This window comes from Oncorhynchus kisutch, linkage group LG28 (genome assembly GCF_002021735.2).
Source record: "Oncorhynchus kisutch isolate 150728-3 linkage group LG28, Okis_V2, whole genome shotgun sequence".
Taxonomy (NCBI): Eukaryota; Metazoa; Chordata; class Actinopteri; order Salmoniformes; family Salmonidae; genus Oncorhynchus; species Oncorhynchus kisutch.
Window position 1 is genome coordinate 19,286,146 of NC_034201.2, and position 26,486 is coordinate 19,312,631.

A 26,486-nucleotide genomic window follows, 5' to 3' on the forward strand; every position below is an offset into this window, starting at 1 on the left:
TGTCTACCCAAGGATGCCAGAGGACAAAAATCAGTTAACCACCTAACTGAGGAACTCAATTTAACCTTGCGCAATACCCTAGATGCAGTTGCACCTCTAAAAACTAAAAACATTTCTCATAAGAAACTAGCCCCCCTGTATACAGAAAATACCCGAGCTCTGAAGCAAGCTTCCAGAAAATTGGAACGGAAATGGCACCACACCAAACTGGAAGTCTTCCGACTAGCTTGGAAAGACAGTACCGTGCAGTATCGAAGAGCCCTTACTGCTGCTCGATCATCCTATTTTTCCAACTTAATTGAGGAAAATAAGAACAATCCAAAATTCCTTTTTGATACTGTCGCAAAGCTAACTAAAAAGCAGCATTCCCCAAGAGAGGATGGCTTTCACTTCAGCAGTAATAAATTCATGAACTTCTTTGAGGAAAAGATCATGATTATTAGAAATCAAATTACGGACTCCTCTTTAAATCTGCGTATTCCTTCAAAGCTCAGTTGTCCTGAGTCTGCACAACTCTGCCAGGACCTAGGATCAAGAGAAACACTCAAGTGTTTTAGTACTATATCTCTTGACACAATGATGAAAATAATCATGGCCTCTAAAACTTCAAGCTGCATACTGGACCCTATTCCAACTAAACTACTGAAAGAGCTGCTTCCTGTGCTTGGCCCTCCTATGTTGAACATAATAAACATCTCTCTATCCACCGGATGTGTACCAAACTCACTAAAAGTGCAGTAATAAAGCCTCTCTTGAAAAAGCCAAACCTTGACCCAGAAAATATAAAAAACTATCAGCCTATATCGAATCTTCCATTCCTCTCAAAATGTTTAGAAAAGGCTGTTGCGCAGCAACTCACTGCCTTCCTGAAGACAAACAATGTATACAAAATGCTTCAGTCTGGTTTTAGACCCCATCATAGCACTGAGACTGCACTTGTGAAGGTGGTAAATTACCTTTTAATGGCATCAGACTGAGGCTCTGCATCTGTCCTTGTGCTCCTAGACCTTAGTGTTGCTTTTGATACCATCTATCACCACATTCGTTTGGAGAGATTGGAATCCCAAATTGGTCTACACGGACAAGTTCTGGCCTGGTTTAGATCTTATCTGTCGGAAATATATCAGTCTGTCTCTGTGAATGGTTTGTCCTCTGACAAATCAACTGTAGATTTCGGTGTTCCTCAAGGTTCCGTTTTAGGACCACTATAGTTTTCACTATATATTTTAACTCTTGGGGATGTCATTCGAAAACATAATGTTAACTTTCACTGCTATGCGGATGACACACAGCTGTACATTTCAATGAACATGGTGAAGCCCCAAAATTGCCCTCGCTAGAAGCATGTGTTTCAGACATAAGGAAGTGGATGGCTGCAAATGTTCTACTTTTAAACTCGGACAAAACAGAGATGCTTGTTCTAGGTCCCAAGAAACAAAGAGATCTTCTGTTGAATCTGACAATTAATCTCAATGGTTGTACAGTCGCCTCAAATAAAACTGTGAAGGACCTCAGCGTTACTCTGGACCCTGATCTCTCTTTTGATGAACATATCAAGACTGTTTCAAGGACAGCTTTTTTCCATCTACGTAACATTGCAAAAATCAGAACCTTTCTGTCCAAAAATAATGCAGAAAAATGTATCCATGCTTTTGTCACTTCTAGGTTAGACTACTGCAATACTCTACTTTCCGGCTACCCGGATAAAGCACTAAATAAACTTCAGTTAGTGCTAAATACAGCTGCTAGAATCCTGACTAGAACCCCAAAATGTATCATATTACTCCAGTGCTAGCCTCCTTACACTGGCTTCCTGTCAAGGCAAGGGCTGATTTCAAGGTTTTACTGCTAACCTACAAAGCATTACATGGGCTTGCTCCTACCTATATCTGTGATTTGGTCCTGCCTTAGATACCTTCATGTACGCTACGGTCACAAGACGCAGGCCTCCTAATTGTCCCTAGAATTTCAAAGCAAACAGCTGGATGCAGGGCTTTCTCCTATAGAGCTAATTTTTTATGGAATGGTCTGCCTACCCATGTGAGAGACGCAAACTCGGTCTCAACCATTAGGTCTTTACTGAAGACTCATCTCTTCAGTGGGTCATATGATTGAGTGTAGTCTGGCCCAGGAGTGTGAAGGTGAACGGAAAGCTCTGGAGCAACAAACCGCCCTTGCTGTCTCTGCCTGGCTGGTTCCCCACTTTCCAATGGGATTCTCTGCCTCTAACCCTTACCCTTCTTTCATACCGCTCTAGGAGGGGTGCGTCACTTGAGTGGGTTGAGTCACTGATGTGATCTTCCTGTCTGGGTTGGCGCCCCCCCTTGGGTTGTGCCGTGGTGGAGATCTTTGTGGGCTATACTCGGCCTTGTCTCAGGATGGTAAGTTGGTGGTTGAAGATATCCCTCTAGCCTGTGCTTTGGCAAAGTGGGTGGGGTTATATCCTTCCTGTTTAGCCCTGTCCGGGGGGGTCATCGGATGGGGCCACAGTGTCTCCTGACCCCTCCTGTCTCATCCTCCAGTATCTATGCTGCAGTAGTTTATGTGTCGGGGGGCTAGGGTCAGTTTGTTATATCTGGAGTACTTCTCCTGTCCTATCCGGTGTCCTGTGTGAATTTAAGTATGCTCTCTCTAATTCTCTCTTTCTTTCTCTCTCTCGGAGGACCTGAGCCCTAGGACCATGCCTCAGGACTACCTGACATGATGACTCCTTGCTGTCCCCAGTCCACCTGGCCGTGCTGCTGCTCCAGTTTCAACTGTTCTGCCTGTGATTATTATTATTTGACCATGCTGGTCATTTATGAACATTTGAACATCTTGGCCATGTTCTGTTATAATCTCCACCTGGCACAGCCAGAAGAGGACTGGCCACCCCACATAGCCTGGTTCCTCTCTAGGTTTCTTCCTAGGTTTTGGCCTTTCTAAGGAGTTTTTCCTAGCCACCGTGCTTCTATACCTGCATTGCTTGCTGTTTGGGGTTTTAGGCTGGGTTTCTGTACAGCACTTTGAGATATCAGCTGATGTACGAAGGGCTATATAAATAAATGTGATTTGATTTGATTCCTTGCTGAGCGGCCTTTCAGGTTATGTCGATATAGGACTTGTTTTACTGTGGAAATCTTTTGTACCTGTTTCCTCCAGCATCTTCACAAGGTCCTTTGCTGCTGTTGTTCTGGGATTGATTTGCACTTTTCACACCAAAGTACGTTCATCTCTAGGAGACAGAACGCGTCTCCTTCCTGAGCGGTATGACAGCTGCGTGGTCCCATGGTGTTCATACTTGCATACTATTGTTTGTACAGATGAACGTGGTACCTTCAGGCGTTTGGAAATTGCTCTCAAGGATGAACCAGACTTGTGGAGGTCTATAATTATTTTTCTGAGGTCTTGGCTGATTTATTTTGATTTCCCCATGATGTCAAGCAAAGAGGCACTGTGTTTGAAGGTAGGCCTTGAAATACATCCACAGGTACACCTCCAATTGACTCAAGTGGTGTCAATTAGCCTATCAGAAGCTTCTAAAACCATGACATCATTTTCTGGAATATTTCAAGCTGTTTAAAGGCACAGTCAACTTAGTGTATGAAAACTTCTGACCCACTGGAATTGTGATACATTGAATTATAAGTGAAATAATCTGTCTGTAAACAACTGTTGGAAAAATTACTTGTGTCCTGCACAAAGTAGATGTCCTAACCGACTTGCCAAAACTATAGTTTCTTAACAAGAAATTTGTGGAGTGGTTGAAAAACGAGTTTTAATGACTCCAACCTAAGTGTATGTAAACTTCCGACTTCAACTGTACATTATATAGTGATTAGAGAGCAGAGACTTACTCTGGACGTTGATAGACACTGTGTCTTTCTCCCAGGACACAACAGTGATGTAGGCCTCCACCGAGGCTGGGATGATGCACTTGAACACCGCCACATTGCCTCTCATGGCTTTCTGGTCCTCCACACGGACCGTGTAGGGCTCTCGTAGAACTGGAAGAGATGGGGGAAACAGGAAATGAGAGTCCTCAATGAATTGACTTTCATTTTTTTGTTCTGGCAAATGATATGCTGTCTATATATTTTGTTTCTTTGCTTTCTTCACTGCTTTAATCACAAGCATAACAAATGTGACATCCCTGGTTAGACTCTGAACATTACCAACTGAAATGTTTAGCAGGTGGTCACTAGTCACCCAAGTGGTATACTATACCCCATTTAGTGACCAACAAGCTTCTGTTCAACATCTCCACACTGTCTGCATCCCTAATTCCCACCTCTGTAATCAACTGTCCATTTCCATAACCACACTGTCCACTGACCACTATACTGTAGGGCTGGGATTTGCCAGGGACCTCACAATACAATATAATCACGATACTTAGGTGCCCTTAGGTGTATCACGATGCTATATGCCCCAGGACTACCTGACATGATGACTCCTTGCTGTCCCCAGTCCACCTGGCCATGCTGCTGTTCCAGTTTCAACTGACCTGAGCCCTAGGACCATGCCCCAGGACTACCTGACATGATGACTCCTTGCTGTCCCCAGTCTACCTGGCCATGCTGCTGCTCCAGTTTCAACTTCCACCTGACTGTGCTGCTGCTCTAGTTTCAACTGTTCTGCCTTATTATTATTCGACCATGCTGGTCATTTATGAACATTGAACATCTTGACCATGTTCTGTTATAATCTCCACCCGGCACAGCCAGAAGAGGACTGGCCACCCCACATAGCCTGGTTCCTCTCTAGGTTTCTTCCTAGGTATTGGCCTTTCTAGGGAGTTTTTCCTAGCCACCGTGCTTCTACACCTGCATTGCTTGCTGTTTGGGGTTTTAGGCTGGGTTTCTGTACAGCACTTTGAGATATCAGCTGATGTACGAAGGGCTATATAAATAAATTTGATTTGATTTGATTTGATATATGTATTGTGATTCGATGCTGTGACTTTAATGTGATATGATGTTCCTGACAGAGACAAGAGAGAGCCTTGACAAAACAAGTTTTGATCAGTAATGGAAATAAAACCACTGAATACATGTTGGCTCACCATGTAAAAAGAAGATGGAGAACAAGCTATAGAAGGAGAGATACTGGAGTTTTGGAACAGGTACAGCAGACTAGCGCTAGATAATGTTAACTACCTAGCAATGATTTTTGAAATAATAAAAGAAATAAAAAATTATAATAATTCTCACATCACTACTACTTTAGATAAACAACCCTACTGTACATTATACAGTATGCATAAAATAAGCAGATAGACCACTCACCAGCCTTAATATGGACATCTTGGCTCCTGATTTTCCCTGAGGGGTTCTCCGCTGTGCAATAGTAGGTGTTGTCATGGATGAGGTTGCTGAAGCTGGAGGGGTTGAAGTGGAAGATCTGGAGGGTGCCATTGGGGTGCACGTGGCGGATCCCGGGGACATCGTAGATTTCCTCTCCGGTGGCCAAGTACCAGCGCAGCGAGGCGGGGGGCACGCCCACGGCGGGACAGGGCACCGAGGTCCCTGTGGTGCTGGCAAACACTACCTCTTGCACAGATGCATTGACAAAATATAAGCTGGAACGTAGATCTTCACTGAAAACTGAAAAGAAAACAGAGCAGAGCAGGGAATGTTAGTCATTGGTAGTGTTAAGGTTTTTTTGCTGCCCATCTTCTCATCTAACGTTCAGCCTTTTGCCACCTTTGATTTTTACCAATATATACTGTATATCCCTGATCCTGATCAACATGAAGAAAAAACACTGAGCCTTTTTACATTTTTGGAGATTTTTTTTCTGAAATGTATTCTCTATCCCCTTACTTGGAGGGGTATTTTTATGGGAGTTGTTTTACAATGTAACATTTTGAGTGAAATAATCAACCGATGAACGGCCAGAAGAACCAGTCTCCATCTTAACAATGGAGGCCATTTTGCAATATTTCCAAACTAAAACATCTGATTGCCTCGTCAGCAGAGCTCCACTATGCATTTATCTCTAAGACTTCTTATGTTGTATTTCACTTTGAGTCTGTGGTGCTGTAATGGTGTTGTGCTCTGACTGCATGGACAAAGTGCGATTTTCAACTGCAGTGAGGAGGAATGGAGAAAGGAGAGTTGTTCAGTATTAAGAGGCATTTCAGAGGAGCCGAGGGAGAGGAGAGGAACTTGGAGGGCCAGCATTGCACCAGACCTGATTACAAACACAGTGCATAATGGGAAACTGGGGCTGGAGGGCTGCTTGTGGAGGGCTGAGCCACGACCCCGCTAAGAAATGTGGCGTGTGTGCAGGTGGATGTTGCTACTCCCTCCCACCCAACCTAATACTGAACCAATCCTTTATGAGCTGGTATGGTGTACTGTGTAGGCAGGCACCAAGGCTTCTGGGAAATCAAAGATACTAGGCAAGCACTCCATGTAACCTAGTGTGTCTGCCTTATTGTTAACATGGGCTTTTGGGTGAGTTCTCCTAAATCCTGCTTTTCAAAATGGCTGTCATTTCAGATTATTATTGGATATGAAAAAAACTGTTGAGAACCATACCAAAACAGTCATTTTTTCTTAATAGCAAATAGATTGGAATTGCTGTTGTGTGTTTGTCATCTCATCACAGTTTGTAGCAACTTAATTATGTAAAAAGTAATTTTCCAGACTATTCCCACAACCTGTCTTGTCACTGTAAACAGCCTACCTGTTGGTGTGTGATCCTACACTCCCTGTCCTGTCACAACCGAACACTAAAGCAATGTACTTTGTGATGTACTCAAAGGTGCTCTATTATAGAGTACCCTACCTGCCTCATTCCCTGCCCTGTCACAACCCTGCCTGCCTCATTCCCTGCCCTGTCACTACCCAGCATGCCTCATTCCCTGCCATGTCTTTACCCAGCTTGCCTTATTCCATGCCCTGTCACTACCCAGCCTGCCTCATTCCCTGCCCTGTCACAACCCAGCCTTCCTCATTCCCTGCCCTGTCAATACCCAGCCTGCCTCATTCCCTGCCCTGTCTTTACCCAGCTTGCCTTATTCGCTGCCATGTCTCTACCCAGCCTGCCTCATTCCCTGCCCTGTCTCTACCCAGCCTGTCTCATTCCCTGCCCTGTCACTACCCAGCCTGCCTCATTCCCTGCCCTGTCTCTACCCAGCCTGCCTCATTCCCTGCCCTGTCTCTACCCAGCCTGCCTCATTCCCTGCCCTGTCTCTACCCAGCCTGCCTCATTCCCTGCCCTGTCACTACCCAGCCTGCCTCATTCCCTGCCCTGTCTCTACCCAACCTGCCTCATTCCCTGCCCTGTCTCTACCCAGCCTGCCTCATTCACTGCCCTATCTCTACCCAGCCTGCCTCATTCCCTGCCCTGTCTCTACCCAGCCTGCCTCATTCCCTGCCCTGTCTCTACCCAGCCTGCCTCATTCCCTGCCCTGTCTCTACCCAGCCTGCCTCATTCCCTGCCCTGTCTCTACCCAGCCTGCCTCATTCCCTGCCCTGTCACTACCCAGCCTGCCTCATTCCCTGCCCTGTCTCTACCCAACCTGCCTCATTCCCTGCCCTGTCTCTACCCAGCCTGCCTCATTCACTGCCCTGTCTCTACCCAGCCTGCCTCATTCCCTGCCCTGTCTCTACCCAGCCTGCCTCATTCCCTGCCCTGTCTCTACCCAGCCTGCCTCATTCACTGCCCTGTCTCTACCCAACCTGCCTCATTCACTGCCCTGTCTCTACCCAGCCTGCCTCATTCACTGCCCTGTCTCTACCCAGCCTGCCTACATGCCTGCATGTGCTGCCAATCCCCCTCCTCTGGGAACAAACATTTTAGTGCTTTATCAATTCCTAACAAGGGCTCCATCTACCACAACCTGCTTCCACCTTGTCTGGTATAGCATATACAAATACTTCCATAATATACATGTATATTGCATTTAAACACTCACTTCACACATACCAAAATGCACAGGATTTCCTTTATATACATAGAGTCACAACTATTTGTACCTCAAACTTACAGACATGTAAATGGGATGTCATGTGTTGTCATCAGTCAGGGTTGTTTTAGTTTCTAAATGGAGACATCCATAAGCATGGAATGGCGAAGGGAAGTGCATGACTGCTCCATTCTTATGGATCGGCTAACAGGAAATCGTCAGACCCCAACATTAACAGTTCAATAGATTGGCTGTTTGGGAGCACACACACACACAACCAAGATTCACATGTTTGATTGATGAGTGGTCTGAAAAGCATGGTGTAGTAACTCCAACTGTGTGTGTGTACGTGTGTGTGTGTGTGTGCATGTGCATGTGTGTGTGTGGTTGCGTGCATGTGTGAGTGAGTGTGAGTGTGTGTGTCCTACTGTATTTACCCCTGTGGTTAACACACAGATCAATAGCTCTCAGACCAGCTAGGCAGCTGCAGGTGGCTCATCATAGTATTAATAAATGCTAAGAGTTAGCCTGAAGCTGTCATAAATATAAATACAACCAGCTCCATCGTCAGCCATTACAGAGGGAATGGATGAACAATGAGTGGATTCCTCTTAGCAAGGCAAAGACAGGGTTGAGAGACAGTCAGAATACAGGTTCCATAAGGTGTGTAGCTCATGTTTGGAGAAGAGGGCCAGCCTCCTCTGTTGTACTTTGCAGGTTCTAAATGCGAACAAACAGCCATCAAAGCTGAGCTCTGAGTGTGTTTGAAAGGTGAAAAATGAAGAAAGGCTGCCTCATGACTCATTTTGTCTCAATCTACCTTTTCACATACTCATTAAAAATGTAGCCCCCGTTTCTGGACGGCTGAATCCTTAAAACAGTGAAGCCGTGACGGACGAATGCAGGCGCTGCCAGAGCCCAGAACCCAATGTAGGAGAGCAGAGATATACTTTAGAGAGCATTGTCAAGGAAAACAGTGAGGTATAGTGGAGGAGAGAGAGAGAGAGAGAGAGAGAGAGAGAGAGAGAGAGAGAGAGAGAGAGAGAGAGATTGAAAGCACTCAGTCAATAAGATACAGGCAGTTACCAGCAGAGAGAAAGAGAGAGACAGAGAGAAAAGCCACTAGGAGTGTCAGCGGCATTCTCCCACTTGCTCTGTCTCTGCAGCTCTCCACTGCTCTCTCCAGAAAATGACCACTCCTCCTTTTTCTTCTTCACTCTCTCTCTCTTTCTCTCTCCCTTCCCTCTCCATCCCACTCTCTCCTCTTCTCCCCTCCTTTCTCTCCCTCTCCCCTCTCCATCCCACTCTCTCTCATCTCCTCTTTGCCCCTCCTTTCTCTCTCTCCCTTCCCTCTCCATCCCACTCTCTCCTCTCCTCTCCTCTTCTCCCCTCCTTTCTCTCTCTCTCTCCCTTCCCTCTCCATCCCACTCTCTCTCCTCCCCTCCTTTCTCTCTCCATTTCCACTCCATCCCACACTCTCTCCTCTCCTTTCTCTCTCCCTTTCCTCTCTATCCCACTCTCTCTCCTCTCTTCTTCTCCCCTCCTTTCTCTCTCCCTTTCCTCACCATCCCACTCTCCCCTCCTTTCTCTCTCCCCTCCTTTCTCTCTCCCCTCCTTTCCCTCTCCCTTTCCTCTCCATCCCACTCCCCTCTCCTCCCCTCCTTTCTCTCTCCCCTCCTTTCTCTCTCCCCTCCTTTCCCTCTCCCTTTCCTCTCCATCCCACTCCCCTCTCCTCCCCTCCTTTCCCTCTCCACCCCACTCTCCTCTCCTCCTTTCTCTCTCCCTTTCCTCACCATCCTACTCTCTCGCCTCCCCTCCTTTCTCTCTCCCTTTCCTCTCCATCCCACTCTCCTATCCTCTTCTCCCCTCATTTCGCTCTCCTTTTCCTCTCCATCCCACTCTCTCCTCTTCTCCCCTCCTTTCTCTCTCCCTTTCCTCACCATCCCACTCTCTCCTCTCCTCTTCTCCCCTTCTCCCCTCCTTTCTCGCTCCCTTTCCTCACCATCCCACACTCTCCTCTCCTCTCCTCCCCTCCTTTCTCTCTCCCTTTCCTCACCATCCCACTCTCTCTCCTCTCCTTTCTCTCTCCCTTCCCTCTCCATCCCACTCTCTATCCTCCCCTTTCTCTCTCCCTTTCCTCTCCATCCCACTTTCTCTCCTCCTCTCTCCTCCCCTCCTTTCTCTCTCGCTTTCCTCACCATCCCACTCTCTCTCCTCTCCTTTCTCTCTCCCTTCCCTCTCCATCCCACTCTCTCTCCTCTCCTTTCTCTCTCCCTTTCCTCTCCATCCCACTTTCTCTCATCTCCTCTTCTCCCCTCCTTTCTCTCTCCCTTTCCTCACCATGCCACTCTCTCTCCTCTTCTCCCCTCCTTTCTCGCTCCCTTTCCTCACCATCCCACACTCTCCTCTTCTCCCCTCCTTTCTCTCTCCTCCCCTCCTTTCTCTCTCGCTTTCCTGACCATCCCACTCTCTCCCCTCCTTTCTCTCTCCCTTTCCTCACCATCCCACTCTCTCCCCTCCTTTCTCTCTCCCTTTCCTCTCCATCCCACTATCCTCTCCTCCTTTCCCTCTCCATCCCACTCTCCTCTCCTCCCCTCCTTTCTCTCTCCCTTTCCTCTCCATCCCACTCCCCTCTCTTCTCCCCTCCTTTCTCTCTCCCTTTCCTCACCATCCCACTCTCTCCCCTCCTTTCTCTCTCCCTTTCCTCTCCATCCCACTCCCCTCTCCTCCTTTCCCTCTCCATCCCACTCTCCTCTCCTCCCCTCCTTTCTCTCTCCCTTTCCTCTCCATCCCACTCCCCTCTCTTCTCCCCTCCTTTCTCTCTCCCCTCCTTTCTCTCCCTTTCCTCACCATCCCACTCTCTCCTCTTCTCCCCTCCTTTCTGTCTCCCTTTCCTCACCATCCCACTCTCTCTCCTCTTCTCCCCTCCTTTCTCTCTCCCTTTCCTCACCATCCCACTCTCTCTCCTCCCTCCCCTCCTTTCTCGCTCCCTTTGCTCACCATCCCACTCTCTCTCGTCTCCCCTCCTTTCCCTCTCCCTTTCCTCTCCATCCCACTCTCTCTCCTCTCCCCTCTTTTCCCTCTCCTTTTCCTCTCCATCCCACTCTCTCTCCTCTCGTCCCCTCCTTTCTCTCACCCTTTCCTCTCCACCCCACTCTCCTCTTCTCCCCTCCTTTCTCTCTCCCTTTCCTCTCTATCCCACACTCTCCTCTCCTCTCCTCCCCTCCTTTCTCTCTCCCTTTCCTCACCATCCCACTCTCTCTCCTCTCCTTTCTCTCTCCCTTCCCTCTCCATCCCACTCTCTATCCTCTCCTTTCTCTCTCCCTTTCCTCTCCATCCCACTTTCTCTCCTCCTCTCTCCTCCCCTCCTTTCTCTCTCGCTTTCCTCACCATCCCACTCTCTCTCCTCTCCTTTCTCTCTCCCTTCCCTCTCCATCCCACTCTCTCTCCTCTCCTTTCTCTCTCCCTTTCCTCTCCATCCCACTTTCTCTCATCTCCTCTTCTCCCCTCCTTTCTCTCTCCCTTTCCTCACCATGCCACTCTCTCTCCTCTTCTCCCCTCCTTTCTCGCTCCCTTTCCTCACCATCCCACACTCTCCTCTTCTCCCCTCCTTTCTCTCTCCTCCCCTCCTTTCTCTCTCGCTTTCCTGACCATCCCACTCTCTCCCCTCCTTTCTCTCTCCCTTTCCTCACCATCCCACTCTCTCCCCTCCTTTCTCTCTCCCTTTCCTCTCCATCCCACTATCCTCTCCTCCTTTCCCTCTCCATCCCACTCTCCTCTCCTCCCCTCCTTTCTCTCTCCCTTTCCTCTCCATCCCACTCCCCTCTCTTCTCCCCTCCTTTCTCTCTCCCTTTCCTCACCATCCCACTCTCTCCCCTCCTTTCTCTCTCCCTTTCCTCTCCATCCCACTCCCCTCTCCTCCTTTCCCTCTCCATCCCACTCTCCTCTCCTCCCCTCCTTTCTCTCTCCCTTTCCTCTCCATCCCACTCCCCTCTCTTCTCCCCTCCTTTCTCTCTCCCCTCCTTTCTCTCCCTTTCCTCACCATCCCACTCTCTCTCCTCTTCTCCCCTCCTTTCTGTCTCCCTTTCCTCACCATCCCACTCTCTCTCCTCTTCTCCCCTCCTTTCTCTCTCCCTTTCCTCACCATCCCACTCTCTCTCCTCCCCTCCTTTCTCGCTCCCTTTCCTCACCATCCCACTCTCTCTCGTCTCCCCTCCTTTCCCTCTCCCTTTCCTCTCCATCCCACTCTCTCTCCTCTCCCCTCTTTTCCCTCTCCTTTTCCTCTCCATCCCACTCTCTCTCCTCTCGTCCCCTCCTTTCTCTCACCCTTTCCTCTCCACCCCACTCTCCTCTTCTCCCCTCCTTTCTCTCTCCCTTTCCTCTCTATCCCACTCTCTCTCCTCTCGTCCCCTCCTTTCTCTCTCCCTTTCCTCTCCATCCCACTCTCCTCTCCTCTCCTCTTCTCCCCTCCTTTCTCTTTCCTCTCCTCTTCTCCATCCCACTCTCTCCTCTTCTCTCCTCCTCGCGCTCCCTTTCCTATCCATCCCACTCTCTCCTCTTCTCCCCTCCTTTCTCTCTCTCTCTCTCTCTCTCTCTCTCTCTCTCTCTCTCTCTCTCTCTCTCTCTCTCTCTCTCTCTCTCTCTCTCTCTCTCCTCTCCATCCCACTCTCTCCTCTCCATCCCACTCTCTCCTCTCCTCTTCTCCCCTCCCCTCCGTTTCTCGGTAACATTCAGCTTCTTCATGGTCACCTGACCCTGTCTCTCACATCCAGACTTTCTCAGCCTGTACAGAGCAGGGGGACGCAGGTGCAGGAAAACAAACAACAAATAACAAGACAGCGCATCTCTCTCACACAGAGAGTAGAGTACACATTACGGCCTGGCCAAAATGGCCATTTATTATCTCCTCCTGGACCTCCATGAATGCCCACACTGACTCACAGCCCAAATGACTGGAGTTAGACAGTGGATAACATGGAAATACACAGAAGATTAGCAAACTGCAATCGCAATCACACTGCACACTGCCCTATCCCATCTGGACAAGAAGAATAACTATGTAAGAATGCTGTTCATTGAATACAGCTCAGCATTCAACACCATAGTACCCTCCAAGCTCATCATCAAGCTGGAGGCCCTGGGCCTCAACCCCGCCCTGTGCAATTGGGTCCTGGACTTTGACGGACCGCCCCCCAGGTGGTGAAGGTAGGAAACAACATCTCCAACTCGCTGACCCTCAACACTGGGGCCTCACAAGGGAGCGTGCTCAGCCCCCTCCTGCAACCACAACTGCGTGGCCATGCAAGCCTCCAACTCAATCATCAAGTTTGCGGACGACAACAGTATTGGGCTTGATTACCAACAACGACGAGACAGACTGCATAGAGGTGGTGAGGGCACTTGGAGTGTGGTGTCAGGAAAACAACCACTCATTCAATGTCAACAAAACAAAGGAGAAGAACGTGGACTTCAGGAAACAGCAGAGGGAACACCCCCCTATCCCCATCGAAGGGACAGCAGTGGAAAAAGTGGAAAGTTTTAAGTTCCTCGGCGTACACATCAACGACAAACTGAAATGGTCCACCCACACAGACAGTGTGGTGAAGAAGGCGCAACAGTGCCTCTTCTACCTCAGGAGGCTGAAGAAATGTGGCTTGTCATCCCAAACCCTGACTAACTTGCACAGATCAACAAATCGAGAGCATCCTGTCCGGCAACTGCTCTGCCTTCAACCGCAAGGCTCTCCAGAGGGTGGTGCGGTCTGCACAACGCATCACTTGGGGCAAACTACCTGCCCTCCATGACACCTATAGCACCCAATGTACCAGGAAGGCAAAAAAGATAATTAAAGACAACAACCGAGCCACTGGCTGTTCACACCGCTACCATCCAGAAGGCGAGGTCAGTACAGGTGCATCAAAGCTGGGACTGAGAGACTGAAGAACGGCTGCTATTTCAAGGCCATCAGACTGCTAAACAGCAATCACTAACTCAGAGAGGCTGCTGCCTACATGGAGACCCAATCACTGGCCACTTTAATAAATGGATCACTAGTCACTTTAAACAATGGCACTTTAATAATGTTTACATATCTTACATTACTCATTTCATATGTACTGTATCTTATACCATCTATTGCACCTTGCCTATGCCGCTCGGCCTTCGCTCATCCATATATTTATGTCTACATATTCTCATTCACCCCTTTTAGATTTGTGTATATAAGGTAGTTGTGGAATTGTTAGATTACTTGTTAGATATTACTGCACTGTCGGAACTAGAAGCACAAGCATTTCGCTACACTCGCATTAACATCTGCTAACCATGTGTATGTGACCAATAAAATTTGATTGGATTTTGATTTAAATACATTCTATGTGATAGATACAGTCTGGGGACTTGTATGCACTCATGTTCAAGTTATCTTTATTGTCCCAATTGGGAAATGTGTTGTGCAGTCAGGGTTGAACAATGAAAAACGGTGACAACCATACAACCTATATATACACATAACATGAAGCAATGAGATGGATAAAAGGTGCAATCATTGTGCAAAAGTGTAGCCATTTAAATACATTTCACTTCATATGCAGATTCAGAAAGTTTATGGCCTGTGGGATGAAAGAGTTCCTGTATCTGTTGCAATTGGGCTTGGGAAGTCTCAAAAGATAACCTGAGGAGAGAAGTGCAAAAATGGTCAAGCAGGGGTTGATCAGGACAGTCTAGGATACTGTTCTCTCTCCTCACCACTCGGGAATGTCACCGAGAGCTGGGCCTGTTTGCACTCCGTTATCACCACTTCGCGCTCTGCTGTCGTGTAAAACATTACCACAACCACACACAGCATAAAATGCAGAGCCGTCTCTTATGACCTGTCTTCAGCTGTCTTATTAACTGGATGGTCAAACTGAGGTGAATCGACAGACTGTTAGGGAGCAAAAACGACCATGTGTGTGTGGGTGGTGCTGGCCGTGAACTTCTGGAGGGTGGCTGTGTGAAGAATCATCTCATTAACAGCTGTGATAAAACAGTCAGATCACATGAAATAAACATTGCAGCCTGACTGAAGTATAGACAGTTGCTTAACAGAGTATCAGCTATACTTCTGAGAATCTATTGATAATACTGAGAGGAGAAAAGCAAGGGAAAGCTCAAAACCAGGACGAGGGAATATTAAAAAGACAGATGAAAGATTCATGTGTATCCTATCAATACACATCCATCAGCCTGGGCCAGACTACAGATGTCTGTCTGTCTGTCTGTCTGTCTGTCTGTCTGTCTGTCTGTCTGTCTGTCTGTCTGTCTGTCTGTCTGTCTGTCTGTCTGTCTGTCTGTCTGTCTGTCTGTCTCTCTGTCTGTCTGTGTCTGTTTGGTCTGAAAGGCTACTATAGACTTACTCAATCTCTGCTGATATCTGTTTTGGAATTTATACAGGCGTTTTGGATCTTATACATCCACCTCAATTAGGCTATGGGATTATATGGGAATGAAGGTGTGTTTGATGATGTGCCTGTGAGCTAGGCCTATTGCCACGTCCAGACATTTTCCTCCATTTCTCCCCAAACAAATGGACTGAATGTTAGGTACAAACATTTCTTGTTAACCCTGTGCTATAGCTAATCCCAAACATTATGCCTTACTGTATTAGGCCTGTATAAGAGCACAAACCAGGGCGTGGGTGGGCCTGGGTAAGCCCCACCAATCAGATTGAACAGATATTATGCTCTTTACTTGTCAGTGTTCCAAATGGAACATTTTGTCTTTTTACCTAAACATGCAGACAGTCAGATAGAATTCATACCAAGCAGTGCACTGGGTTAGTCAGATTTTAGTAAATATAACAGAACAGTGGCAAAATGTTCCAAATTGCAGGAAGTTTTCCCCACCCAGATTTCTGCAGGTCCATCCACCAACATACACAACTGGCACAAACACTAGAGTCTGTTAACCATTATATCAATATTAGCATTGTTTTCTCTTTGTTTGGTATTGTCAACCCATTTATGCAAATTATGTTTTTGTTCTCATTAACGTGTTATGTAGGCTATTGGCCATTGTTATGTCGAGTGTGCATTAGTATTGCCTTAAAAGTAAATTTACACAGTTTATTTAAAGTTGTCAGTGGTTCATGGCAGGTTAGGGCAGGTCATTTAAGGATCCCGACTTCCTCATTCAAGAAGAGCAGCTTGTATACAGTGCCTTTGAAAAGTATTCAGACCCCTTGACTATTTCCACATTTTGTTACGTTACAGCCTTATTCTAAAATGGACCCGAAATTGAGCTCAGGTGCAGCATTCCATTGATCATCCTTGAGATGTTTCTACAACTTGATTGGAGTCCACCTGCGCTAAAATCAATTGATTGGAAAGGCACACGCCTGTCTATTTAAGGTCACATAAAGTGGGCTCCAAAATGACTGGCACCCCCCTGACTGGCACCCCCCTGACTGGCACCCCCCTGACTGGCACCCCCCTGACTGGCACCCCCCTGACTGGCACCCCCCTGACTGGCAACGCACAAACAATACTTAAACCAAATATAAACAATATAATTATAGAGAAACTCAAAATACCAACGTGAGAAATACTGTACTTTATTAATGTTTCAATGGAACCAACCAAAATCATTCGATTATTTAATATAAAATTTATGTTTCATAATTATTGGCACTCCTCATTTAGTACTTAGTGCAACCACCTCTGGCAAGGATTACTGCATGGAGTCTTTTCCTGTACTGTTTGACAACGTTAAGGAACACATTTGGAGGGATTTTGGATCATTCCTCTATGCAGATCCTTTCAAGATCCTTCACATTCTTGGGTTTGCACTTATCAACTGCCTTCTTCCACTCAGCTCACAGGTTTTCCATTGGATTGAGGTCTGGCCACTGAGATGGCCATGGCAGAACATTGATGTTGTTGTCACAGAACCATTTCTGTGTGGATCTTGAGGTATGTTTCGGGTCATTGTCTTGTTGGAAAGTCCACCCACGGCCAAGTCCCAGCATTCTGGCAGAGGCAACCAGATTGTCAGCCAAAATTGCCTGATACTTGGTAGAATTCATTATGCCATCAACCCTTCCAAAGAGCCTGTGGATGTGGAGGTGGTGTCTGATGGTGCTTTTTGAAACCTGGTGACCCCAAGACCACACCAAGGCCTGCAATTATTTCACAGTGTTTCTTGGGGATTTTGTTGCTTCTCTCACCATCCTCCTCCCTGTCCTGGGGGGCAAAATGCATTTGTGTCCTCTACCCGTGAGGTTTAAAACTGTTCCATATTTTCTAATAATTGTCCTGACAGTGCTCAGTGGTATATTCTATCGTTTGTGTATCTTCTTATAGCCATTACCAGATTTATGAAGGTCTATGACCATCTGTCTCTTTTGAACTGCTAGTTCTTTTGTTTTCTTTATGGTGTTTGCAGAATATTGCATGTGTGTTACCTCATTTTAATACCCTAGTGAAACAGGAAGTGATGTAATGGCTCAATATAGATCCTTAAAATTTGTGGTTTAATTTTGGTAGATGTTATTTACAATCATCTTTAAGGGTGCCATTAATTGTGAAACCTTGATTTGGAGGACATTGATTTTTAATTAAATCAATAACTTATTTTGGTTGGTTCCATTGAAACATTAATCAAGTACAGTACTTCTCACATGTTATTTTGAGTTTATCTGTATAATTATATTGCTTATATTTGTTTAAGCATTGTTTGTGCATTGCCAGTCAGGGGTGCCAGTAATTTTGGAGCCCACTGTAGTTGACAGTGCATGTCAGAGCAAAAACCAAGCCATGAGGTCGAAGGAATCATCCGTAGAGCTCCGAGACAGGATTGTGTTGAGGCACAGGTCTGGGAAAGGGTACCAAAAAAATTTCTGCTGCATTGAAGGTCCCCAAGAACACAGTGGCCTCCATCATTCTTAAATGGAAGAAGTTTGGAACCACCAAAGCTCTTCCTAGAGCTGGCCGCCCGACCAAACTGAGCAATCGGGGGAGAAGGGCTTTTATCAGGTAGTTGACCAAGAACCCAATGGTCACTCTGACAGAGCTCTAGAGTTCCTCTGTGGAGATTGGAAAATATTCCAGAAGGAAAACCAGCACTCCACCAATCAGGCCTTTATGGTAGACTGGCCAGACGGAAGCGAGTCCTCAGTAAAAAGTACATGACAGCCAACTTGGAGTTTGCCAAAAGGCACAACAAGATTCTCTGGTCTGATGAAACAAAGATTGAACTCTTTGGCCTAATTGCCAAGCGTCACGTCTGCAAGAAACCTGGCACCATCTCTACGGTGAAGCATGGTGGTGGCAGCATCATGCTGTGGGGAAGTTTTTCAAAGGCAGGGACTGAGAGTTCATTTTATTTTTACAGGGACAGTGCACATTAATCAACGTTTCAGTAAAAGTGCCGGTTTTAGCCAGACGGCTAATTTTCAACCGCAGTCTCTGGGCAGGTTATTAAAAACAATTACAATATAGACAATAGCAACATAGGACAAGCAAGACATAGCATACAGACAGAGCAACATAGAACAAAAAGCAGCAAGACCAAATTCATAAAAGCAACAAAGTGTTTCCACACCTCACAAGCTACAGACACCAGACATGGAAAGCAGCACACACAGCTAGGGACCATGTTCACAAATCTGATTGTGAGACTAGTCAGAATCGAGGCAAAGATGAACACACCAAAGCGCAGAGAGATCCTTGATGAAAAGCGCTCTGGAGCAGGTTAGGACCTCAAACTGGGGCAAAGGTTCACCTTCCAACGGGACAACAACCCTATGCATACAGCCAAGATAACGCAGGAGTGGCTTCGGGACAAATCTCTGAATGTCCGTGAGTGGCCCAGCCCGAGCCTGGATTTGAAACCGACCGTCTCTCTGGAGAGACCTGAAAATATCTGTGCAGCAATGCTCCCCATCATGGACGTTACCCTGGTGTCCGAGCTGGGCATACCCACTCAACCCCTCTCCATTCCCATGGGTGTTAGAGCACTGGACGAGCGCTCTATAGACCAGGTCACCCACCAGATGACCCCCGTCAACCTACGAGTGTCGGGGAACCACAGCGAGACAATCCAATTCCTGCTGGTGGAGTCTCCGCAGGTTCCCGTGGTATTGGGATTCTATTGGCTCCAGCGACACAATCCCTCCATTGACTGGGCTACTGGTGCCATCGTGGGCTGGAGCCCATCCAGACACATTCCTTGCCTGAAGTCAGCTCTGCCTGGAAATTGCCCCGGACCTCTCTGCCAACTCTGCAGAGAACCAGGACCTCCGGGAGGGGTTCAGTAAGGCCCGGGCCACTTCGACTCCGCAGCACCGACTGGTATCCAAGAAGGTCAAGCCTGAGGCACTAGCACGCCGCTATACTGTCGCGGCTACACCCCCGGAAGCTGAGACATATCACCCCCGGAAGCTGCTCCAAGATTATTAGCCCCTCTGCTGTTCGTCCTCTTTTGCCCCATACCCTCTATATTTGTCCTACTTTTTGTGTGTCTAGAGTCAAAACCATGTCTGACTGGCCCTTGTCATCTGTTTCTAGGCCCATTTCTCCCACCCGTGTCATCGATGGTCAGACAGCGTACACAGTGAGACGCCGCCTGAGGGTTTGACCACAGGGCAGGGGTTTCCAGTACAGGTTGACTGGGAGGGTTATGGCCCGGAGGAGAGTTGCTGGGTTCCCGCTAAAGACATCCGGACCTGGCCCTCATCGCCGACTTTCGCCGCCGGCATCCTAGTCAACCAGGTATCCGCGTAGGTGGAACGCCAGGTGGCACCCCTAGAGGTGGGGGGTACTGTCACGCCCTGATCTGTTTCACCTGTCCTTGTACTTGTGTCCACCCCCTCCAGGTGTCGCCCATCTTCCCCACTTATCCCCTGGGTATTTATACCTGTGTTTTCTGTCTGTCTTGGCCAGTTCGTCTTGTTTGTTCAAGCCAACCAGCATTTTGTCTCAGCTCCTGTTTTTCCTCAGTCTCTCTTTTTCTCGTCCTCCTGGCCACTGTGCCTGTCCCTGACACTGATCCTTCCTGCCGTCCTGTACCTTTGCTCCACCTCTGGATTACCGACCTCTGCCTGACCTGACTCTGAGCCTGCCTGCCATCCTGTACCTTGGCCTCTACTCTGGATTATCAACCCCTGCCTGCCTTGACCTGTCGCTTGTCTGCCCTTGTTGTTACAATAAACATTGCTACTTCACACAGTCTGCACTTGGGTCTCGATTCCTGATAATAGGCCTACTCAGATGTGTGAGTTTATGGGTGTTTTGCCAGGTGTTTTTCTAACGGCCATAAGTTTACTGTTTTTCGACCAAATAAAATGGTTGACAAAAATATATTTTTTCATGGCATTTGTATGTTTTGTTAAGCGCATTATTTGCACTTCAAAATTACATTGAGAATTTTAAGATTTGCTTTAGAAATTTTCGAAATATTATTGGCGCTATGCCCGGAAATGTCCAGAGCAAAGGATCCAAAATGAATTTCAACTCCCTAAAAAAGTGCTTAAAATTCTAAGCACCGGAAATAATGAATATGAACTGAAAAAGTATATTATGTAGTTTCTTGCAATAGCCCTCTGACTCTTAAGAACATTTCTCTCAAAACTGTGATTCCTAAGATTCTGTCAACTCTGTCAGATTTGTCTAAAAGTTCATCATGAATTGAGCAGAGTCAGCTACACCATAAGGATTTCATTAGGTTTGAGAGTCATAAAGCAACTGAGGAAAAACAAAATTGCCACTTTGTATACCACTTGAATGAAGAAGAAATGTAATTTTTGTAAAATGCTGAAATATCTGATAGAATGGTTGTTTTTTTGCATTATTTTTTTGCATGAATAATTTAAATGTTTTACATTGTTTCTATTCAACATGTATTTTTAGAGTATTTGTTGTCAACTCAGGGGGTCAGGGGCTTGTCAACTCCGTGCACTGTTGGCTAACAGGATCGTCAAGATCGCTTTTTTTTGTCAATATTTTGAAATAAGATTTTAGTCACTGTTCTGCAACATACTTTTTTTATTTTACTACGCAAGTCAGTTAAGAACAAATACTTATTTTTAATGACGGCCTAGGAACAGTGGGTTAACTGGTCTAGGAACAGTGGGTTAATTGCCTTGTTCAGGAGCAGAACAACAGATTTTTACATCATTTCAGGGATTGTTATATCCGTCGTTGAATGAGTGAGACCAAAGCGCAGCGTGGAAAGTGTTCATGATAATTTAATAACAAAATACAAACAACCGTAAAGTTCTGCAGTGCTAGACAGCGACTGTGCAAAAACAAGATCCGACAAACAGTGGAAAACAGGCTGCCTAAGTATGACTCCCAATCAGAGACAATGAAAGACAGCTGCCTCTGATTGGGAACCATACCCGGCCAACAAAGAAATAGAAAACCCACCCAAATCACACCCTGACCTAACCAGATAGAGAAATAAACAGGCTCACTAAGGTCAAGGCGTGACAGGGATTTGATCTTGTAACCTTTCCATTATAAGTCCAACGCTCTAACCACTAGGCTACCTGCTACCCCACTTGCTTAAACTATTGATGTATTTGCTGTGCTAGATCTAAGCGATAATGTTGGCTTTATAATTGTTGTTTAATGTTCTGAATGTAGAAAAACATGCAAAAATGCTAACAAACGTTTGCCCTTCAGCATTATATAGCGCTATAAAATAAAATTAAAATAAGTTTGGAGATTTGTAATACATATTCAAATAATCTCATGTTAGAATTAAACAAACAAGGCCTTCAAACACTCATGTGGAATCAAACACCCTTTACCCAGTACTTTGTTAAAGCACCTTTGGCAGCGATTACAGCATCGAGTCTTCATGTGTATGATGCTACAAGCTTGGCACAACTGTATTTGGGGAATTTCTCCCATTCTTCTCAGCAGATCATCTCAAGCTCTGTCAGGTTGTATGCGGAGCATGGCTACACAGCTATTTTCAGGTCTCTCTCCAGAGAGACGGTTGGCTGGGCCACTCAAGGACATTCAGAGACTTGTCCTGAAGTCACTCCTGTGTTGTCTTGGCTGTTAGCTTAGGGTTGTTGTCCTGTTGGAAGGTGAACCTTTGCCCCAGTTTGAGGTCCTGAGTGCTCTGGGGCAGGTTTTCATCAAGGATCTCTCTGTACTTTGCTCCGTTCATCTTTGCCTTGATCCTGACCAGTCTCTCAGTCCCTGCCGCTGAAAAACATCCCCATGTGAAAAATCCTGACACATTCAGAAAAACTCAAATCTCTACTAACCTTCTCTTCATTAGCCTCCTGTATTAACGTTTAAGGCCTCTCTCTCTCTCTCTCTCTCTCTCTCTCTCTCTCTCTCACGCACACACACACACACTCACGCACACACACACACACACACATACACAACCAAAAGTTACACATACTGTACACCATCCACTGACCTCAGTCATCCCCACAGACACCTCTCTAAAAGCCCCAACACACTCAGTGACCTGTACCGTCAATAAACATAATTTTTCCATGAGCCAAACCACAAAGAACAAAAATACGGTTCAATAATGAATCCAACACATATATAATGAATGGGGCTTTTGTATTTCCCTCTATCAGCAAAGATGAGGGGTCTAAGGGTGTGGCTGGTTTGGCTGTTGGGTTTGGAAGAGGGATTTCTCTTGGTGTGAAATAATGTATGACACTGTAGTTGTGTCACACCCCCTGTTGGAGAAGGCCCATAGCGAAGGCTCTGATTCTGGATTGCCGGGGACTCTAATGCTCCCTCCCTGTCCTGTCCACTCAGGTCTGGCTTTGAGTGCTTCCTGTCTGTTACACTGCTAGAGGCCTACCTGCCTAACAGTTCAAGGTCACGCACCATCACACACTCCTCCAGTCAAGGTGAATGTGTGTGTGCTGTAGGGCTATCCAGCTAGTGGAGCTGAATGAACATATTTGGTGGTGTACATCTACAATCAGCATTTTCTTGCTCTAATCAACAATAGAGATAATAATGTGAAACAATCATGTTGAATCTACCAGCTCCTCATGCTGACTAGGAGAGGATATTTTCTTTGTACAGAACACTTAAAACTCTCTCTGTCTCTCATGTGAAGATCAACGGCTGCTCAATCAGCCCCAGTGAAACGTGTCCAGGAACAGTGTGTAACTGCCCATCACCGACTGCTGCTTTCAAAACCACCTAGTAGATTTATTTAAGTAAATGTAGGAACATAACTGACCGAGCTTACAGCTCTGTGCACGTGTTTACCTCCACTAAACAACACCCATCCAACAGATGACAGCCAAGCTCCTAAATGTTCCTAATTTCAGCCTCCCGAATTCTTAATAGTGTCCTCCATATTCACAAGTGTGTGCAACAATGGTACAGTATCTCACCATCCCTTGACCTTCATACAGTTATCTAACAACTGGCCATATTATGTCCTCCAGTCCATTCTTAAGACTAGGCTGTCGGAGTGATAGTGGGTGTAGCATTGTTGGTTTGCTGTTAGCCATTACAGCATGGCCATGCTTGTTGAGGACAGAGCAGGGCAAAGCTCTGTCTGTGTGTCTGTGGTGTGGTCCGGTCCGGTGCTGGGCTGCCTTCCCCAGTGGCAGACAGTGACTGTGGTGCACTGACAGGCCATGTCAGGGCTCAGGATTGTAGCTGCAGGTAATTAAGGCAGAGCACCTCGGGAGAAGAGAGGTAGGAGGGGGTGGGGTGGGAACGGAGGGGACAGGATGGGAGGGTGTGGAATAGGGGTGTGTGGGAGAGGTAGGATAGGATGGGGGCATGTGACAGTGAGAAAGCACACTCCCACACCCCTTTCCCTCTCCTGCCCCCAGGGCTTACATGACAAGAGGCGCATTGCTACAGCCCAGGAACGAAAAGGCCCACGCCTGCCCGCCACTGCTGCAGACTGACTCACAATTTGCTCTCATGAATAATACTAAGAAGCATGCTTAGTGGCACTGTGCTCAAGTGCTATGTAAAACCAATGATATCCTCCTCTGATGTGGATCCTCCTGAGGATGCGCAATGAGATGAGGGTCGTTCTCACACTTTCTCTGGGTTAGTTGGTGCATCTGAATGCTCATTTACATGAGCAGGGAAAAGGAGTGACGAGTGAGGAGATCCTGAGAGTATGCCTGGGAAATCTTAATCATTTACAGCACTGAGACACTGATGTCTGAATCACAGAGAGGAGAGAGAGGGAAAGAGAGAGGAGAGAAATGGGGTCGAGATTGAGCGAGAGCGAGGGGAAAGAGAGGAAGCGGGAGGAGAGAAGAGAGAGAGAGTGGGGGAGAGCTGACATGATGAGGAAACAGAGAAACTCTGTTTACTAATGGCTAAACGAGCTCCCTCTACTGCCGTTATAAAGCACATAAACACACACAAACTCATATGACGAAACCTTTATAACACTTCCTTTATAATCCCTTTATAATGCTTTGACTGACAACATTTGGAATGACAAGTGGTGTAAAGTTCTGAAATAAAAAATAGTCGTTTTTGGAGGGTATTTGTACTTGACTTTATATTTTTGACAACTTTTACTTTTACTACATTCCTAAAGAAAATAATGTACGTTTTACTCCGTACATTTTCCTGAAACTTAAAGGTACTCGTTACATTTCAAAAGCTAAGCAGGACAGGAATGGTCGGTCATCCCTACTGCCTCTGATCTGGACTCAATCACTTCGGCTGAAATAGCCAAACCCACATAGTGTATACATAGTGTATATAACTTTCAAAATACAGAAATACAGTCAGTATTTTAGGGTGCGGTAATAAGGAGACCAATAATGGTTGCAATTGAAATCAGCTGTGCAGGTCAATTTAGCGCTATTGATTGTTTAACGAGACATCAGCTGGCGATAATCTAGTCTCATCGATGGTTGCAATAGCCCCCTTGTTATTTGATTATATTCTAATAGGCTACATTCTGTTGGCCACCCATTAGCCTATCCATTGTCACATAATGGAAGATATGAAAACCGATAAAAGGCTACCCTACAGTTTGTGTTTCCCTGGCTGAGTTAATGGGCTGATTTTGGCTATCAGTTGATAGACAGATGTAGGCCTACTGTAGAACAATAAACTTTCCTCCAGTGTGGATGCTCACCAATGTTTTATAGCTTGTTTCTGTTTTAACCCTGTAAACAAGCGGAATTCACGTGTAAAAAATAAATGTTCATCTGTAAATCAAAGGCAGTGGGCTGGATTCTAACTCATGCCGACTCTGGCATATGTGTTGGGGTCAGTGGCTGTAACTGCAAAACCACACAGGCACAGAGCCACATTTTTTTAATTTATTCTGCCTTCAAAATAAACTCAGCAAAAAAAGAAACGTCCCTTTTTCAGGACCCTGTGGTTCAAAGATCATTCGTAAAAATCCAAATAACTTCACAGATCTTCATTGTAAAGGGTTTAAACACTGTTTCCCATGCTTGTTCAATGAACCATAAACAATTAATAACGTCTTATGGTTACAGGGGCACTATTGAGTAGCTTGGATGAAAGGTGTCCAGAAGTGCCCAGAGTAAACGGCCTGTTCCTCAGTCTCAGTTGCTAATATATGCATATTATTATTAGTATTGGATAGAAAACACTCTGAAGTTTCTGAAACTGTTTGAATGATGTCTGTGAGTATAACAGAACTCATATGGCAGGCAAGAACCTGAGAAGAAATCCAAACAGGAAGGGAGAAATCTGAGGTTGGTATATTTTCAAACCATTCCCTATTGAAATCCCATTGCGATATGAATGAAGATTCACGTCCCAGGGCTTCCACTAGATGTCAACTGTCTATAGAAATTTGAATGAAGCTTCTACTGTGTAGTGGGACTGAATAAGAGGGGAATGAGTCAGACTACTGGCAGAGAGCATACCGCATGATATCTTCCTGCGCTCCATTCCTCAAGAGACAAAGGAATTCTCCTTTGAAGATTTATGATAAAAACATCCTAATGATTGATTCTGTACTTAGTTTGAAATGTTTCTTCGACCTGTAATATAACCTTTGAAGTTTTTGTCCGAAAAAATGGTCGACCAGCACCAGCGTTTGGATAGGTGCTTTTTATTTTTTTATTTTTTTATTTCACCTTTATTTAACCAGGTAGGCTAGTTGAGAACAAGTTCTCATTTGCAACTGCGACCTGGCCAAGATAAAGCATAGCAGTGTGAACAGACAACACAGAGTTACACATGGAATAAACAATTAACAAGTCAATAACACAGTAGAAAAAAAAGGTGAGTCTATATACATTGTATGCAAAAGGCATGAGGAGGTAGGAGAATAATTACAATTTTGCAGATTAACACTGGAGTGATAAATGATCAGATGGTCATGTACAGGTAGAGATATTGGTGTGCTAAAGAGCAGAAAAATAAATAAATAAAAACAGTATGGGGATGAGGTAGGTAAAAATGGGTGGGCTATTTACCAATAGACTATGTACAGCTGCAGCGATCGGTTAGCTGCTCAGATAGCAGATGTTTAAAGTTGGTGAGGGAGATAAAAGTCTCCAACTTCAGTGATTTTTGCAATTCGTTCCAGTCACAGGCAGCAGAGAACTGGAACGAAAGGCGGCCAAATGAGGTGTTGGCTTTAG

The 26,486-nt window shown here is 46.1% G+C and overlaps 1 protein-coding gene across 2 annotated transcripts in view; it reads right to left on the reverse strand.

Moving 5' to 3' along the window:
- Positions 1-26,486, reverse strand: part of dscama (Down syndrome cell adhesion molecule a) — a 222,492-nt gene that overhangs the window by 141,135 nt on the left and 54,871 nt on the right. For both annotated transcript variants that reach the window (XM_031808380.1, XM_031808379.1), the window contains exons 2-3: positions 5,268-5,585; positions 3,837-3,986 (exon numbers count right to left, since the gene is read on the reverse strand). In XM_031808380.1, the coding sequence (XP_031664240.1) occupies positions 3,837-3,986; positions 5,268-5,585 (468 nt within the window). The remainder of the gene's footprint in view (positions 1-3,836; positions 3,987-5,267; positions 5,586-26,486) is intronic.